This window comes from Pongo pygmaeus, chromosome 11 (genome assembly GCF_028885625.2).
Source record: "Pongo pygmaeus isolate AG05252 chromosome 11, NHGRI_mPonPyg2-v2.0_pri, whole genome shotgun sequence".
Taxonomy (NCBI): domain Eukaryota; kingdom Metazoa; phylum Chordata; class Mammalia; order Primates; family Hominidae; genus Pongo; species Pongo pygmaeus.
Genome location: NC_072384.2, coordinates 125,067,552 through 125,086,938, shown reverse-complemented (window position 1 = coordinate 125,086,938; position 19,387 = coordinate 125,067,552). Strand labels below are relative to the sequence as shown.

Sequence of the window (19,387 nt, the reverse complement as noted above, 5' to 3'; positions counted from 1 at the left end):
GAAAGGGCTGTTTGAGGAAGTGATAGTATTTCAACTGGAATTAGAAGAATGAGCGCTCACAAGAAAAGTGGGTTGAAGAGTATTCTAGGCAAAGTGAATGGCTGTACAATATTTTTTTCTGTGAAGGACCAGATAGTCAGTATTTTTGTTTTTCTGAGCCATACATTCTCAGGCACACCTCCTCAGAGTCTGTTTTTGGAGCACAAAAGCAGCAACAGACCAAATGTAAATGAATGAACATGGCAGTATTCCAATAAAACTTTAAAAAGGCAGCAGGCTGAGTGCAGTGGCTCACGCCTATAATCCTAGCACTTTGGGAGGCTGAGGTGGGAGGAACACCTGAGGCCAGCAGTTTTGAGGCCAGCCTGAGCAACATAGTGAGACCTTGTCTCTACAAAAAAAAAATTGACCAGGCGCAGTGGCTCACGCCTGTAATCCCAGCACTTTGGGAGGCCAAGGTGGGCGGATCACGAGGTCAGGAGATCGAGACCATCCTGGCTAACACGGTGAAACCACATGTCTCCTAAAAATACAAAAAATTAGCCGGACGTGGTGGCGGGCACCTGTAGTCCCAGCTACTCAGGAGGCTGAGGCAGGAGAATGGTGTGAACCCAGGAGGCAGAGCTTGCAGTGAGCCGTGATCGCGCCACTGCACTCCAGCCTGGGCGACAGAGCGAGACTCTGTCTCAAAAAAAAAAAAAAATTGCCGGGTTTGATGGCACACACCTGTAGTCACAGTCGCTCAGGAGGCTGAGGCCCAGGAGTTTGAGGCTGCAGTGAGCTGTTATTGAACTACTGCACTGCAGCCTGGGCAACAGAGCGATTAAAAAAAAAAAAAAAAAAAAGCTGGAGACTATTCTTTGCCACTTCCTAAAGACATTGAATAAAATCCCATCATATGTAGGGAGCTAAGAGTTGGTAATGGAGAGGAATGGGACAAGGTGGGGTTGCAGAGAGAAGCAGAAGCCAGATCATGCCAGACCTTGAAGCCATGGCAGAAGGCTTTGTAATTAATTATATGTACATTAGGAAGCCATTTAAGGATTTTAAGCAAGATAAATAAGTTAAAGAGCATAAGAGTTGAAATAAGGGGACCAGGAAGAAGTAATCCAGAAATTCAGGTGAATAACAGTGATGATTTACATTAGTGTAGTGACAGTTATGATTGAGAAAAGTTTTAAAATATAAGATACATTTTGGATGTAGAAAGACTGTTACCTGCTGGCAGATTGATTGTAGGGAATAAGAAACAGGGACAAATCTAAGATGAGTTTTAGGTTTTTGGTTCTTGGCTAACTGGCTAGGTGATTTAATTTTCTGATACAGATTTGGGGCAGACAAAGGAGCTCCATTTTGAACAGGTTAGTTTTAAGATACCTGTAAAATTTGATATGCAAATCAAATTATCTGAGAAGTTTGAACTGGAAATGTGTATGTGGGAATTGTGAACATATAGATGGTACAGGTTGAACATCCCTAATCCAAAAATTCAGAATGTTCTAAAATCCACAACTTTTTGAGCACCAACATGATGCCACAGTGGAAAATTCCACAGCTTATCTCATGTGACGGAGTCACAGTCAAAGCACAGCCAAAACTTTATTTCACAGACAAAATTACTAAAATATAACATTACCCTCAGGCTATGTGTATAAGGTGTATATGAAACAAATAAATTTCATGTTTACACTTGGATTCCATCCCCAAGATCTCTCATTATGTATATGCAAATACTCAAATCTGAAAATTGAAACACTTCGGGTCCCCATGCATTTAGGGTGAGGAGTACCCAACCTGTATTTAAAGCCCTGGAAGTAAATGAAGTCACAGAGACAAGAGAAAAGAGGGCCCAGGATTGCACCCTGAGGAATTTAAACACTTAGTGTTCAGATACATTGAGCATTGCAGTGTAGACTGAAAAGTTGCCAGAGTTAGTGGTACTTAAGACTTAGCTCTAATCTTATGTTATAAGGTAATATTTGACAGGTATTTAGCAGTTACAGTTTTTCACAGCCATTTTGCGTGTGTGTGTGCGCGCGCGCGTGTGCATATATGTGTATATGTAAGTCAGATACTAAAGCACGGTTTTAAATTTAGAAATAGTAATCATTAGTTTTGCTACTTGTGGACATGTTAAGGGTGGAGCCATCTTCTTTCATTCTCCTTTCATAAGGTTCCTATTTGGGATTCAAACTTGACAGTCTTTAAGCTTGTTGTAGAGTAACGAAGGACTTGCCTTTTCTTCTTCTAACTCCTGTTGAGCACTTTAATAGTAAGAAATAACCTAGATGCAGCTGCAGTGGGAAAAGTAATAGGTAGAAAATAGAACTGAGCATTGGGAGTTAATTCTCTCACTAATAATCTTGAACAAATTACTAAACCTTTCTGGAATTTAAAGTATTAATCTATAAAATGAGTTTGGAGTTGGTTGTTTTAGCCCAAGGAACTTTAAAAATTATGATTATGTGTCTTGATAAGTTTAGGTTATTAAGACTTAGGAAGATAATAGTCTCTAAGACTGTTTATTCCTGTGCCATGTGTTTGGATAAAAATGTTTCAATTTTTTTTTTTTTTTAATTTATTTTCTGAGACTAGGTCTTGCTGTCGCTTGCAGTGGCGCCATCTTGGCTCACTGCAATCTCCACCTTGTAGTTTCAAGCAAATCTCGTGCCTCAGCCTTCCGAGTAGCTGGGATTACAGGCGTGTGCCACCATGCTTGGCCAATTTTTGTGTTTTTAGTAAATATGGTGTTTTGCCATGTTGTCCATGCTGGTTTTGAACTCCCAGCATCAATGATCCACTCGCCTTGGCCTCCCAAAGTGTTGGGATTACAGGCGTGAGCCGCAGCGTCCAGCTTTTTTGTTGTTGTTGTTGTTTGGAGACCAGGCCTTACTGTGTTGCCCAGGCTGGAGTACGTTGGCACAATCTCGGTTCACTGCATTCTCCACCTCCCAGGCTGTGGTGATTCTCTCACTTCAGCCTCCTACATAGCTGGACTACCAGCACGTGCCACCATGCCCGGCTAAATTTTTGTGTGTTTTTTTGTAGAAACAAGGTTTCCACCATGTTGCGCAGGCTGGTCTCGAACTCCGGGACTCAGGTGAACCATCTGCCTCCCAAAGTGCTGGGACTACAGGCGTGAGCCATTGTGCCTGGCCTCAATTTTTAATTTTCTTGAAGTCAGGGGAGAAACTTTAGTTTTAATATGGGAAGAGCTTTATTATCTCAATTTTGTAATGCTTAGCAGTTTTCTTAGATTTACCTTATGCTTAATTTCTTCATCTTTAATATTCCATAGTAATAATAAAATAACATGGTGACCTCATAAATGAACCTATAAAAATTATTGAACTTTGAAAGTTGGTTTCTTAGAAAAATAGCTGAACCAAGAAAAGTTAACATTTAAAATTAACTTAACTTTTTAGTTATTATTGGAAAGAACGTTTATTCTAGTGGTTTTCAAAGTTTTTCTATCTGTATGTCCTATTCTTCAAATAATATCTTACTTCGATTGAATAGGAGGAAGCCAGAATAAGAGGAGCTTCATCCTGCGCGCCTTTCCTTTATTCAGAAAACCGCCTGTTGAGCAAGGCACTGGTGTGAGCATTTGTACTATATCAAGGAAAGATTCCTGCCCTTGTGGAAGTTATGTTTTAGACTTACATGCTTGGATCTACGCTTTGTAGTCTTAATCTGTTCTAAGCACTTTTGTTTTACCGGTAGGGAAATCGCAGCCTTGAAGGGGACATAGTTTCAAGTTTCAAGTGACTTTCTTTTTTGAATTTCTTTGTAAACTGCAGTGTCTTTTTGTAGAACAAATAATTCCTCACCATTTATCTTTTGTACCTAGGGTCTTATTTGCTGAAAATGCTGTCTCTGTGTAAACTACTTTTTCAATATATTTTTCTCCCTATTTCTAGATGGGGAAGAAGAACCAGTTTTAAATTTTATATTTGTTTGTATGTAAGTTAAGATATTTATGTGGACATGAAGTTGGTAACTTTAAGGTAAACTGTGGACTCTTCTTTATGTCAATTACTTAAACAGACTTCCTTTTATAATAAAGCTTTTGGAGTGCTTTTCCCTTTCTAGGCAAATATTAATTTAATGGAAAACATTAAAATTAATGTTTTTAATGGCATTTATATACAATATATAATGACTACAGTGAGTTAAGGATATTGATAGAAACACTTGGGAATAAGATTTTCCTTAGCAAATTCAGATTCATTTCAGAGGCCCACAGAGATTGAGTTTCTCCTATGTTTCAGCCACCCAAAAATAAATAAGACATGATTCTTGCCAGCAAGAATCCCATAATGTTAGTGAGGTAATCAGATTTGAGGGGGAATTATTTTGCCTGAGGAATTCACGGCAAGGTAGAAAGAGGAGGTAATTTTCGATTATACTTAAAGCATTTCTCAAGATTCATCATGTGAGCAAAGCCAAAATATTGTCCCGGTAGATAACAAGGAGAGAAAGTTGAATGAGAAAAATGGCAGGTAGGTATGAGCGTAGTGAGATAGATCAGTGTAGATGGAAGGTGAACATGTTGTTGTTCATAAGGATGAACGAAAGCATTTTCGAATGTTTTTGTAGGAAATGAGGATAGTAAAGTGGGTTGGGCTAGATTTTGAAAACCATTGTAGGGGATATGAGTGTTATTCTGTTAGTGGTGGGAGCCATTGCTTTTTAATCCTTAGAAAGGCTGACTGCAGTGGAGAAGATGTAGTCAGGCATTTAGGATGAGTGCCATTTTCAGTGCCTTGTTGCTGCTTGCTCATCTTTAGTTTTCATGCTATCTTGTCTTGGTGTTTAACTTAAAAGTTGTTGGAAGGTACTCAACCCATTATGCTTTTTGGGATGGTGGTGACAGGAGTGAGAAGAGACTGTGAGCTAGGTGTGAAAACTGCTAATGGGTATGATATGGGGATAGTGACCTAAATAAAAATAGCATAATCCCAAAAGAGACAGAGACTTGTTGGGGATAGCGTGTGGAAAAGGGATTATTAGAGAGTCAGGAAAACGGCAACCGTGGGATATGAAGACATTGGAAATTGAATGGTTTCTACATTGAAAGGGATGGAAGAGAAATGATGTTGGGGGAGAGGAGGCTTAAAAGTGTTGTTTTAACAAGTTTGCCATGTTAAGTATCTGCTATTCTGCTTAAGTTGTTAAGTAGACTGTACTTTCAGGGCAAGTACCCCACCGTCCTATTTCTGTTGTATTTTTGAGTGATATTCTTCTATTACTAAGTGAATAAATGAATTAGGACCTGTTCATTTATCTTTGTGTCTCCTGCTCTTTGCATGTGGTCGGCACTCAGTTGTCTGTTGAAATGAATCTTTGAGAATACTACCAGCAGTCAAAATGGAAACCACCTTGGTTCATAGCCACAAATAGCTGAGATCCATTTTTTTTTCTCTGTGTGGGGTAATACCTCTCCCTACTCAAGTTAATTACTAAATCTAACAACGATTTAAAAACACAGGTGATTATCTGGCTATATGCCTCTGTTTTTTTGAGATTGAAGTCTGTCAGTTGGCTTAGAACCAGATCATGTAATCTTGAGAAACCGTGGTTGCTTTTTCATCGTACTCAAGAGAACAAAAATACTAGTAGCTATGTTGTCAGGCTTTGTGTATGTTTTCCTGATTAATTCTGTCAGTGTGCCTGTTACTAAGTTTAACCATGATACTAATGCTATAATAATAGCTTTTAATGTATATCTTAACCATTGGGAATAGGATACTTTACAAACGATAAGTCATAGTGGTGGTTTTCTGTGGTGTACTGTCATTTTTCTTTCTGCATTCCTTTCCAACCAGTAAGTAAAAAGCTATCATTTTTCATAGTAGTATTTTGTACTGATTGAGAAATCCTGATTTTTCTAAGTCATACTATTTTAAGACCAGTTTAAAAGCATATTTGAACTAAGAATGCCTTTTTTAAAAATGTCAAATTTTATGTGATTTTTAAAATAGTATTTGCTTCAACATGTAGCAAATTATCTTTATGTATGAAATTGTGAAAGTGTATTGTCCTAACACCTGTTCTGTGTTCCTTCTTTGAACTTTGTAACTTTTCTGTAGTGCTATTTATTGTATTCTACTTTGTATTGAGGTCATTTGAATGCTAATATTAGGCTCCCCCTTCTCCCCTCTCCCTCAGAGATTATAAAGTGGCTGAAAGTGTGTTGTATCCCCCATAGTGCCTAGCACCCTGCTTTGCCTGCTGGAAGCAAACATGAATACATGAATTGTCAGTCTGGGGAAATACTTTGTATACTTTTGAATGAGTGGTTGATATCTGATAATAGGACCTGATTTCTTTAAGAGCTTCATTTTGGATGCTTAAAGCAAAGAGTAAGAATGGGGTATATTTCCACTGAGAATGAATTGGATTTTGAAATTGAGAGTAGTGTGCTTCTTGTGAAATGCTGTTAAGTTACATTACTATGTATGTTAGAAAATTACTTAATGAAGAATCTTCTGGCAGCAATGGAGAAAATTTTTTCCCTACAGTGGTTATCTTACTGTTTTTTTAAGGATACTGGTATAATTTTTCTGATCACTATTGCCATCTTAATTATTAAAATTAATTAAAAATGAGAATAACACAGTCTACTGTATGAAAAGGATAGTGAATTTTATATTATTCAGGAATCTCATCATTAGTTAATTCTTGGGAAGTTTAAAATATCTACAAAACTTAAAATTAATTATCTTGGCCTTAGTAGAAGCTTGTTTGAGATACAGAAATCTTAAGATTGCTGTATGTATTATAACAGCAACATCTGTTAACCAAATTTATATTAATTGTACAAATAATTGGAGTTTGACTGCATTAAGAATTCCTCAAAGTACGAGGTAAGAGTTCCTTCCAGTCATTCAGAAATTTCTATCCTTTAGAGGAAAGGAAAGCAAGTGTCCTTATTCCTGACCTGCCCCTATTTATTGTATATGACTTCTGTAAAAATAGCAGAACATTGCAGTGTTTCTTTTTAACCTTTTAGATCAGGAATCCTCAGGCTGAGGGAAAGAGCCATGAAGCTTTTTTCCCGAACAGTTGTGTCAGCTGTCCTCTATACCTTATGGCTTGACTCCCATTGGGATTCACTTTATCTAGTAAGCCACTTTTATTGATAGGTTTGTGTCATATCACTGTGGTATGATAAGGTGGAAAAATTTTGAAATCTTCAAGAATTATTTAATGGCATTCCTTGGAAGAATAAAATTCATGTAACTGGCAAAGTTTATAAAGTGACAAACCCCTAGACCACATGTGATTAATGCAGGACTGAAAAAAGTATGTTTTAAGTAGAAATTTAAGTGCTATTTTTATTTTTATTTTTTAACTTTTTTGTATGTATAAGAATGTTTTTGTAACATTACTTATAATGGTAAAAAACTAAAAGCAACTTACCCGTCGTTAATAAAGTGATTGAAGAAATGATGGCATTAAGTGCTATTTTTGTAGGTCATAGTAAATGTTGCATGCTTTTGTATTATGCTGCGTTTAACAGATGAAACAGGCAACATGTTTTGGAATTTAGAGCCAGAAAGATAGCAGGCATCCAGTGGCTGTCAGTTATTTTAAAATAGAAGCCCCAATTTAAAAAATCATACAAAACTATTATAAATCGTATTTAATCAGGGGAAATGAAGTCTTTTCTGCAGTGGTGCTAAGTAAGGCATTTCAGTGGAACATGATGTCATTAATCTAATCAACCATAGTCACATCACAGGTAAAGAGGTGCTACAGACTAGATAGGTTAGGTGACTTGGTCAGAGTCCTTAGTTGGTGACTTCCCTGGGCAGTTGTCTGCAAAGAGGTTGAGTATCCCTAATCCAAAAATCCAAAATCTGAAACTTTTTTTTTTTTTTTTTTTGAGATGGGAGGGGTCTCACTCTGTCACCCTAGCTGGAGTGTAGCGGCATGATCTCAGCTCACTGCAGCTTCCACCTCCTGGGCTTAAGTGATCCTCCCACCTCAGCCTCCTGAGTAGCTGAGACTACAGGCACGCACCACCACGCCCAGCTATTTGTTTATATTTTTGGTGGAGACGAGGTTTTGCCATGTTGTCCAGGCTGGTCTTGAATTCCTGAGCTCAAGCCATTGTGCCCACGTCAACCTCCCAGAGTACTGGGATTATAGGCATTGAGCTGCCACACCTGGCCAAAATCCGAAACTTTTTGAGTGCTGAGATGATGCTTTAAGGAAATGCTCATTGGAGCATCTCAGATTTTGGATTTTCGGATTAAGGATGCTTACCTGGTAAGTATTATATTCCAAAATCTGAAAAAACCGAAAATCTGAAAAAATAAAAAATCTGAAACACGAGTGGCCTGCAAGCATTTTGGATAAGTGATACTCAACCTTAGCTGATTTTGATTATCTTAGCTTCTGGGTGAATGTTAAAATACTATAGATTTATAGAATGACATACCTTTGAGTTATTGTACCTCTGTGATACTTTTTAATGTCCTGGTATAATTAGGATGTGCTCCATGTTATTGTGTCTCATTTTATGTTTTTAATACATGATTAGTATTTTTTTGATGAACAGGAATGCCAAGTACAAATTTCTGTACTTTGGGGATTTGTCTATATTTGGACCTAATGTTGTCCTGAATTTGGAGACTTGTTTACCAAGGAAGTCCTCAATTTTCAGTATTCCATATCATCATTGATTATGTGACTCTGTTTTAGTTTCAGTGAACTTCAGAATTAAAGTTTTTAATTTGTTTTAGCTGATGATTTCTTTGTTTTACCTAGACATTTAATTAGGATTGGCTGGCTGGGATTTTGCCCCAGGCATTGAAATTTAGAGTGTGAAAAAATTTTAATTAATGATTAAAAACAATTATGTGTGTTGTGGCGTATGGGAGAACTGTGCACATTATGTCCTTCAGCTCTCCAGCTAGCCCAAGAGCTGCTGGCCCAGTATCAGCTTCCTTGTCAATCCATGGAGATACTTGGGAATGAAAACTCAAGGGCACAGTTTGGGAGCCTGTAGCTCCTGGTCATGCTAATGCCTGCTGTTCTCTCCTGTCATCCTCCTTTCCAACTCCTTTTGTTTCTCTTTACCAGTAATTTGACTGACTTGAGGATGTGTATATTGCAGCTTGGACATTAATTTATCATTAAGCAGGTTTTATTATACAGTTGAAAAATAGGCCAGACACGGTGACTCATGCGTATAATTCCAACACTTTGGGAGGCCAACGTGGAAGGATCACTTTGAGGCCAGGACTTCGAGACCAGCTTGGGCAAAACAGTAAGACCCCTTATCTGCACACGCACACACACACACACACACACACACACACACACACACACACACACACACACAAAAGCCAGAAGTGCTGGAGAGTGCTGCTGAAGTCCTAGCTACTTGGGAGGCTCAGGTGGGAGCATCACTTGTGCCCAGGAGCTTGAGGCTGCAGTGAGCTATAATTGTGTCACTGTACTCCAGCCTGGGTGAAAGAGTGACACCCTGTTTCTTAAAAAAAGAAAAAGGTTTCCTTTTGGCAGTAATTCCACTTTAATCTTTGCTAAGGATTTAATTTTTAAAAATGCAAGAAAAGCTATATCCACAGAAACAAAGAATAGTGGTCAAGTTTGAATTGTTGCAGAGTGGTTCATAAGGTTGATATACTCAAATTGTTTAACAATTCTTTCATTGTTTGGAATTTAAATTGCTTTGATGAATAAAGCTTGTGGCATCATAGCTTATGTTTATGATAAAATAATAAGGAAACAGGGCCCAATTTTCAAATAATAATTACATCAAATTTTTTAAAATTAGTGTATAATAAAATTGGCCTTTATTTTCATATATCTCTGTGAATTTCAGCACACATAGAGATTCATGTAACCACTGTCACACTTGATATAGAACAGTTGCTTGACCCCAGTAAACTCCCTCTGTTATCCCTTTATAGTTCTCTTAACCCCTAGTTCCTGACAACCACTGATCTGCTATCTTAACACTGTAGTTTTGGATTTTTTTTTTCAAGAATGCCATATAATTGGAATTATAGTTTGTAATCTTTTGAGTCTGGTTTCTTTCATTCAGCATAATTATTTTGAGATTGATCCAAACTATTCTATCAATAATTTGTTCCCTTTTATGGCTGATACTCTGTTGTATGAATGTACCACAGTTTGCTTATTCATTTACCTATATACTTGTTGAAAGACATTTTGCGGTTGTGAGTAGAGCTGCTGTGAACATTTGTGTGTGATTTTTGTGTGAATGTAAGTTTTCATTTCTCTAGTAAATACATAGAAGTAGGGTTGCTGGGTCATGTGATGTTATTTAACTTCCTAAGAACTGCCAAACTGTTTTCTGGTAAGGCTGTACCATTTTGTTTATGGTAGTTCTAGTTGTTGCAAATCTTTGTCAGCAGTCGATACTGTCAGCATCTTTTGTTTTAGCCATTCTGATGGGTGTGTAGGGGTTTCTCATGGTTTTAATTAGCTTTTTCCTAATGACTTAGGTTGTTGAACATCTATTCATGTACAAAATTGCCATCTGTATATCCTCTTTGGTGAAGGGTCTGTTCAAGTCTTTTGCCCATTTTTAAATTATTTGCTGTCATTGCTAAGTTCTAAGAGTTTTTTTTTTTAATATGTTCTGAATACAGTCATTTGGTTTTTCTCCTATTCTGTAGCTTCTCTCTGTTACTGTCTCAGTGGTGTCTACAGACAAAAGTTTTTAATTTCAGTAAAGTGCAGTTTAGCATTTTTTCTTTTATAAATTATGCTTTTGGTATCATTTGCTTAAAATTATGACATTTTCTTCTTACATTTTATTGTAATATAACCTTTTTCTTTGGATTACTATGGTGCATTGGAAATGATATGATACAGCTACGTATTTTTCTCCTAAACCAAAGGTTAATATTAAATATTAATCAGTGGCATTAAAAAAGCAGGACTCTTCTCACTCATAAGTGGGAGTTCAACATTGAGAACACGTGGACACAGAAGAGAACAACACACGCCAGGGCCTGTTGGAGGATGGGAGGTGAGGGGAGGGAACTTAGAGGATGAGTCAATAGGTGCAGCAAACCACCATGGCACACATATACCTATGTAACAAACCTGCACGTTCTGCACATGGATCCTGTGTGGTTTTTTTGTTTGTTTTTTAGAAGAAAAAAGCAGGACTCAGAATTGCATAAATATTATTATTACAACAATATAAAAACATATTCGTGTTGAAGAAGTTCTGCAAAGGGAAGAGACAGAAGTGGCTAGTGTGGGAGCCAGTGGTTTCCTAGTCCTGGATGTTATTATATCAGAATCACCTGGGTAGATACTTTAAAATTAGGGTTGTCTTTTGATCTTGGGTGGCCCCAAAATATTTCTTCTTCTTTCTTCTTTCTTCTTTCTCCTTCCTCTTCCTTCTTCCCTCCCTCCCTTTTTTTTAAAAAATATAAAGTTTGGTTTTTAGAGCCGTTCTCAGATTAACACCAAAATTCAGTGGAGAAGCTGGACACAGTGTAATCCCAGCACCTTGGGAGGCCGAGGCGGGTGGATCACTTGAGGTCAGGAGTTCAGGACCAGCCTGGCTAACAAGGTGAAACTGTTGTCTCTACTAAAAATACAAAAATTAGCCAGGTGTGGTGGCGCACACCTGTAATCCCATCTACTTGTGAGGCTGAGCCAGGATAATGGCTTGAACCTGAGAGACAGAGGTTGCAGTGAGCCAAGATTGCGCCACTGGACCCCAGCCTGGGCAACAGAGCGAGACTCCATCTTAAAAAAAAAAAAAAAGGGTGGAGGATGGAAGGGTACTAAGATTTCCCATATACACCCCTGCCCCAACATATGCACAGCCTCTCCCTGCTGTGCACATCCCACACCAGAGTGGTACATTTATTACAATTGATGAACCTACATTGACACATCATCACTCCAAGTCCATAGTTTACATGAGGGCTCACTTTGGAATGAACTCAGTCTATGGTTTTGGACATATATTGACTAGTATAGTATTGTACAGAATAGTTTCACTGCCCTATGAATCCTGTGCTCTGCCTACTTACATACCTATTTTTTTGTGTGCTCTCTTTAGTTTTGCCTTTTCCAGAATGTCATATAGTTGGATCATACAGTATACACACTTTTCAGATTAGCTTCTTTCACTTTGTAATATGCATTTAAGTTACCTCTATATCTCTTCATGGCTTAATAGCTCATTTCTTTTTAGTGCTGAGTAATATTCCATTTTCTAAATATAGTACAATTTATTAATCCACTCATCTGCAGAAGAACGTCTTGGTTTCTTCCAAGTTTTGGCAATTATGAATGAAGTTGCTTTAAACACTTGTGTGTGGGTTTTTGTGTGGACATAAGTTTTCAGCTCATTTAAGAAAAAACTCAGGGGTGTGATTGCCAGATTATATGGTACGAGTATGTCTAGTTTTGTTAGAAACTGCCAAACTGCCTTCCAAAGTGACTACCATGTTGCATTCCCACTGGCAGTGCGTGAGATACTCTTTTGCTCTACGTCCTTGCTAGCATTTGGTATTGTCAATGTTTTGGCCATTCTCAAAGGTATGTAATGGTGTCAGATCGGTGTTTTAATTTGCAATGTCCTAATGACCTATGATCTCCTCAGATGCTTACTTGCTATCTGTATATCTTCTTTGGTTAGGTGTCTGCTAAGATCTTTTGCCTTTTTAAAAATTGAGTTACTTTCTAAGGTTTTTAAAGAATTCTTTATATATTTTGGATAATAGTTCTTTATTAGCTTTGTCTTTTGCAAATACTTTCTCCCAATCTGTGGCTTGTTTTCTCATTCTCTTCACTGAAGTCTTATTTATTTTTTAGAGATAGGATCTTGCTGTGTTGCCCAGGCTTGCCTCAAACTCCTGGGATCAAACGATCCTACCCCCTCAGCGTTGTGAGTAGCTGAGACCACGGACACGCTACTGCATCGTATTTAAAATCTGTTTGTGAAAGCTCTTCGGGTGACTAATTCTCTGCCTGATTTGTGATCCACTGTTTTGAGCTTTCTCTTTCTTCCTTTGCAAAGCTAATGCCAGGCACAGCCATCAGTTCTCCATTACTTGCATTTCATCTTTTTTGTCACAGCTGGTCCCATCCTGCTCTCAATTTCTCTGGTGTTGCTACTTGTTCTTCCATGTCTCTCCCTTCAAATTCCAACTCTTTATCTGTGTAATTTTAGTATAGGTTTTCTTTAATTATCTGTTCATACTTAATCCGTAGGCCGTTTTGGTTCTGGTACTACCTGTACAGCAGGGTTCCCTCCCATTTGCCTTGCTGGTGCAGAAAGTAGGTGATTGTGTTAGGCCATGAGATTAACAATGTTATCCCTCCCTCCATATTTCCCATGCTTGCTTTCTTTTTCAATTTTTTTGTAAGATGTTAATAATTTGTAAAATAAAAATCCCTTTTCACTTAATGTGTAGTTTATGTGCCAACTTAACCATCTTTTTAAAAGCCTGTTTTAATCTTCATAATCTTCATCTCATTCCTACCATTTTATTGTGTATGTTTGAATAAATAATCTGTTCACTTTCAACTAATTTTCTACAGAAATGTTAGAGGAAAAATTTTTTGTTCATAGAGTCATCTGAATAAGAAGACATTGCAGCAGTTTATCTAAGGCATTCATTTTACTTCTTTCAGTCATGAGTTTGTGTGTGTGTGTATGCATAATTGAAAAATAAACATAAAATTAGCTCTTAATTGTAGCTATTTTTTGCTAGTAAAATTCACTGTTATTGGTCAGGATAATTTTTTGAGGTATGATGCAAATAAGGCAATTATGACACATTGTACTAGTAGATCACATTTTAATTTTCTGAAAGGCAGGTATAAATATGAATGACAAATATGTAAATACTTGATATATTTTATTATAAAGTGTACAAATCAGTGATTTTAAAGAACATGCCTTATTTTATAACATTAACTTTTTATTTAATTGGTCAGTTTTTCATTCATTCAACAAATATGCAGGCACATTCATGTGTTCCAAATTCAGTGTGATTTTAATGTAGTTAACATTTAACTTAATTTTATAATATAGCGGTATGTAGAAGTTCATATAAGTCCTTAAGAAATTAATGGGCTTGATATTCTGATGTTTGAAATACGTATTTTTTTTGTATGTAGTATAGATTGCTCTTACATTGTCATGATTTTAATTTAATTGCTACTCTTCAGTAAAGGAATACGAAGCTTGGTGTAAAATTTTGAAAATAAACACGTTTTCAACTTGCTGGGTTTTTGTGGGGGAGGTTTGTATCTGACAAGTGCTAGATTTAATGAGTTGAAACAAATGATACATTATTCATTTTGTATAAGTATTTCTATTAACTAACTTGATATAGTTAACATTTTTGGAGGAATTTCTGGATGATGTAACTCGAAGTCATGGAGCTTAGTCTTGTGAACAAAAGATTAAATATATGATAAAATTCTAAATTATGTGGTATAGGCCTAGTGATTTTTATACTGTACATTTAGTAGACTAGATATATTGTCTCATCATTAAATCTAATAACCTCGTTTTCCCCAATATGTAGGAAAAGATTCTGTTTTCCTAGTTTGAATTTATTCTTCCACAGTGTATTGTGTGTATTTTCTTTGGCACTTTTGGCCACTTGTTCATATTAGATCTGATACAGAATGGCATTTTATTTATGTGTATTTATAATTGTTTTAGAGGTGTCTGTATATATCAACATACATTAAATAGTTGATGTTTCTCAGAAAGCACCATGACTTCAGCTTTTTCCCAATCTGAAAAAGTGTAACCACTATTAGAAATTCTCTATGGTAAAGGATATTTGGAGATAAAAGTTTTGTTTAGTGTAGAGTTATTGAGAGTTTAGCTGGATTATGGAAGGTTGGTTGGATTTGAATAACTGTAGAAGTTGGCAGTATAGTCCCAAAGCGTTACAGGAACTTAGAGACAAACACACGACGACTTTGTGATAAAACAAGAACCAGAGTCTAGATTCTGTTTCTGAGTGAAATGGTCTTTCTATTGGGCAGATAGCATAGCAGGAAGGAGTAATGGTCAATAACATTTTATCAGAGAGGATGGTACTAAGCTTGTGGACTGTGGAAAGAAATTTTTGAAGTCTTGAATAGTCTTTTATTAGGGTTGGATTGGAAAGACATTTCAGGCTCAAGGGAACTTTATGTGCAAAAGCAGATAATCCTGAAAGTGCTTATGTTGGAGGTGAATCATGGCATTGGAGGGCAGGGATATGAAATAAATGGTATTATATATACCAAGCACTATTCTAGGTGTGGGATATACACATGGAAAAGACAGAAATCCTGCCACCATGGAGACATTTACATTTTAGTGGAAGAAACAATAAACAAACTGTAATATAGTAGGTAACGATGAATGCTATGACGAAAAACAAATTGTATGGTGAAGAAGTAGAGCTAGGCGTTCTTTGAAATAATTGGTTGGGAAAGACCTCTCCAGAGATGAAATTTGAGCGAAATAAAGTGAGTGGGATGAGCCATGTGAATTGAAGCAGAAGGAATGGCAGAGCACAGTTGCTGTATTTAGTAAAGAGGCCATTGTAGCTGAAGTGTACTGAGTAGTTTATTATAGAGTGTTTATGGAGTACTAAGCACTGTTTTAAGTGTATTACTAGCGTTAATTCAATTCTTAAAACAATCCTACAAGAAGAATGCTATTTCACATATAAGGAAACTGAGGCACAGAGGTTAAATATTTATCCCAGGTCACCCAGTTTGTTAGGGAGCTGGGATTGGAGCCCAGGTAATTGACTCCAAAATCAGTATTCTCAACCATTATTCAAAGTTGGGGAAGGGAAGGTGTAGTAGGAAATTCAGTAGTAGCATGAAGCCAGTCTTACAGGCCCTTGTAACTTACTATAAGAATATAGGATTTTACTCTTGACAATGATGTCAAGTCATTGGAAGGTTGGGAAATACCTAGGAAGTTGATTTATGTTCTGGAGATCAGAAGAGAAGTCTGTACTATACATATACATTTGATACTCATCTGTGTATAGGTTGTAACTTAAAATATTTCTACTAGCCTATAACATTTCTTTGATTTAAAGATTCCACTTCATTATTTTATTAAACAGATATGTGCATGCCTGTATATATGAGTGTGTGGATGTGTGTGTGCAAACTAATGAACTCTTCTGTTACTAGGTGCGAGAAGATGTACTAAATTCATTGAATAACAACTTTCTTCAAACGCTAAATCAAGCTTGGAATGATCATCAAACAGCTATGGTGATGATTAGAGACATACTAATGTACATGGTAAGTAGAGCTTTTTAAATGTTTTCTTCCTTTAAGCAGTTAAGCATTTGAAGGCTGGGCACGGTGGCTCACGCCTGTAATCCCAGCACTTTGGGAGGCCAAGGTGGGCATATCATTTAAGGTCAGGAGATTGAGACCAGCCTGGCCAGCATGGCAAAACCCTGTCTCTACTAAAAATACAAAATTAGGTGCGGTGGTGGGCACCTGTAATCCCAGCTACTTGGGAGGCTGAGGCAGGAGAATCGCTTGAACTGGGGGGGTGAGCCGAGATCGTGTCACTGTACTCTTACTTGGGCAACAGAGTGAAACTCCGTCTCAAAAAAAAGGAAATTAAACATTTCAAAACAATGACTTTCTGTCTAACTTAGTTATAGTACGTCTCAGTGTGGAAGGTGGTTTTTGTTTTTTAAATGAACAGTGCTTTCTGTGTAAGGGCCAACCGAAGCCTATGTGAATAAAAATCTTTTTATTGATTTATTGATTTATTGATTTTGAGGTGGAGTCTCGCTCTGTTGCCCAGGCTGGAGTGCAGTGGCACGATCTCGGCTCACTGCAAGCTCCGCCTTCCAGGTTCACGCCATTCTCCTGCCTCAGCCTCCTGATGAGCTGGGGCTACAGGCGCCTGTCACCACGCCCGGCTATTTTTATTTTTATTTTTATTTTTTTTTGTATTTTTAGTAGAGACGGGGTTTCACCGTGTTAGCCAGGATGGTCTCGATCTCCTGACCTCGTGATCTGCCCGCCTCGGCCTCCCAAAGTGCTGGGATTACAGGCGTGAGCCACTGTGCCTGGCCATGAATGAAAATCTTAATTGTTCACATACTTAGTGAATGCTTAGAATGAGAAACTGAAAGGGAATGATTTAATTTTTTTCTTAGTATTTAGCACTTGTCCTTTAAAATGGAAAATATGGAAAAAACTGTATTGACATCTCCTTAAGAGTTGTTAAATGACAATGAGAAACAAAAGCTGAATATTCTCTTACAAGTTTTTAAATCCCAAATTCTTACATCTTCAGTGAGAGAGGATGTCGTATTAATACAAGTATTTTTTCTGATAATCATACGCTCATAGCTGCCGTCTGTTTTTCTTAATAGTATATTATTGCAGTGCAATATTGCAGCTAGTCTTGTTTAAGAATATCAGCTTCTTCACATGTATATTCCATTTTTCACCGGCTATTGCTGTATTTTGTTTTTATCAGTCAAGAAAAAAATCCTGTTCAGCAAGATCATTTGGAAAACACTGACTTTGATCTCAGCTGTTTAATAACTTTCAGAGAGATTAAATTCTCAGTTCAAAAAAATTTGGTGCTATAGAATGACGCTAGATTCATTAAGTTTAATTATTGTATCACTCCAAAATTAATAAGTTAATGACTTGTTTTACTTCAGTGTTTATGTGTGTGTATTGGATATAATTATTTTTTCCCAAGGTTTTACCTTTTTATATTTTTATTTCTAGTTTTTTTAGTTTTAATGTAGTGATGAGAGCTTTTCCTAGTTTCTTTTACTTGGTAGAATAAAGCAATGTTTGGAAAGAATTTCCAATGAGAACAAACAGCTGTAAAGTTTTTTGTTCTGCTCTGTGAATTCAGTCAGGCCTGTTACCCCTGGTTTTGTAAGGGCTTAGTGGCAAGGGGGTCAGGGAGAGGCCACTTCACTTTTAAGGGATTTGATAAAAGGTATAACAAATTATTTAGCTTTTCTGAGCATCATTTTTCTCATCCGGTTATAAATTAACCTTGTGTTATCATTTTGAAGTTAAATGAGATGGTATGTGACAACGTATATCATAATATCTGGCATATAAATTTGAAATAAGTTAGCTTGTTTTCGAAGTTGTAGGTATGGTGAGTCTTTAAATTGCATCCTAACTATCTAACAATAAGATAGAAAACCACTTGTAATCTTACGGTTTATTCTTTTGACAAAAGAAGAATTTTAAAATTTTATACACATGCATACTCTGATGTTATTTTTAAAGTGTGTTTTGTTTCAGTCCTCTTCCTCCCTTTTTTTCCTTCTTTTTTTTTTTTTTTTTGGCAACGAAATCTCAAACCTTGAATTCTGACTCTACACATGGTCAAGAAGTTAATTAGTTCACCCCTCAGGTTCCTCATCTATAAAATGAAAATAATATTAGGTAGAGTAGTCATGAGGCTTAAGTGGAACAATTCATTAAACCACTTATAGGGCTTGGCCCATAGTAACATGCTCATTAGAGATTAACTGGTATTATTTCTTGTCCCTTCATCTTTTCATCAAACCCATTCGGTAGTACCACAGTGCTGCATGAACTGAAAATTCATACAGGGTAGATTGATGCCACTGTTTCACTGTTTGTCGCATCACAGACCTGTGGTCAACCCTTCACACTGCCCAGCAGTTTCACTCTTTTTCTTTAGTCAGCTTGCTCCAGCAGTTATTTCTCTTCAGACCTCCATCTCTCCCTTGGGTTTCCTCCCTTGTAGTAAATGATCTTGCCTTCTGTTTCACAGAGAAAAGAGAAAGCATCAGGTAGGAACTATGCTCATTTTTTGCCACTAAATCTAGAACTTTACTTGTATTTTCTCCCCTTTTATGTTTTTCTTTTTCCCTCCTCTTTTTTTTTTTTTTTTTTTTTTTATTTCTTTTTTTTTTTCTTTTATTGTAATTATTATTATTATTATTATTATTATACTTTAGGTTTTATGGTACATGTGCCCAATGTGCAGTAAGTTACATATGTATACATGTGCCATGCTGGTGCACTGCACCCACCAACTCGTCATCTAGCATTAGGTATATCTCCCAATGTTATCCCTCCCCCCTCCCCCCAACCCACAACAGTCCCTGAAGTGTGATGTTCCCCTTCCTGTGTCCATGTGTTCTCATTGTTCAATTCCCACCTATGAGTGAGAATATGCGGTGTTTGGTTTTTTGTTCTTGCGATAGTTTACTGAGAATGATGATTTCCAATTTCATCCATGTCCCTACAAAGGACATGAACTCATCATTTCTTATGGCTGCATAGTATTCCATGGTGTAGATGTGCCACATTTTCTTAATCCAGTCTATCATTGTCGGACATTTGG

General features: G+C 37.0%; 1 protein-coding gene across 4 annotated transcripts in view; it reads left to right on the top strand.

Annotated features, from left to right (window-relative positions):
* CUL3 (cullin 3) overlaps positions 1–19,387 on the top strand; it is a 112,517-nt gene that overhangs the window by 34,531 nt on the left and 58,599 nt on the right. For all 4 annotated transcript variants that reach the window (XM_054476781.2, XM_054476779.2, XM_054476778.2 and 1 more), the window contains one exon: positions 16,198–16,311. In XM_054476781.2, the coding sequence (XP_054332756.1) occupies positions 16,198–16,311 (114 nt within the window). The remainder of the gene's footprint in view (positions 1–16,197; positions 16,312–19,387) is intronic.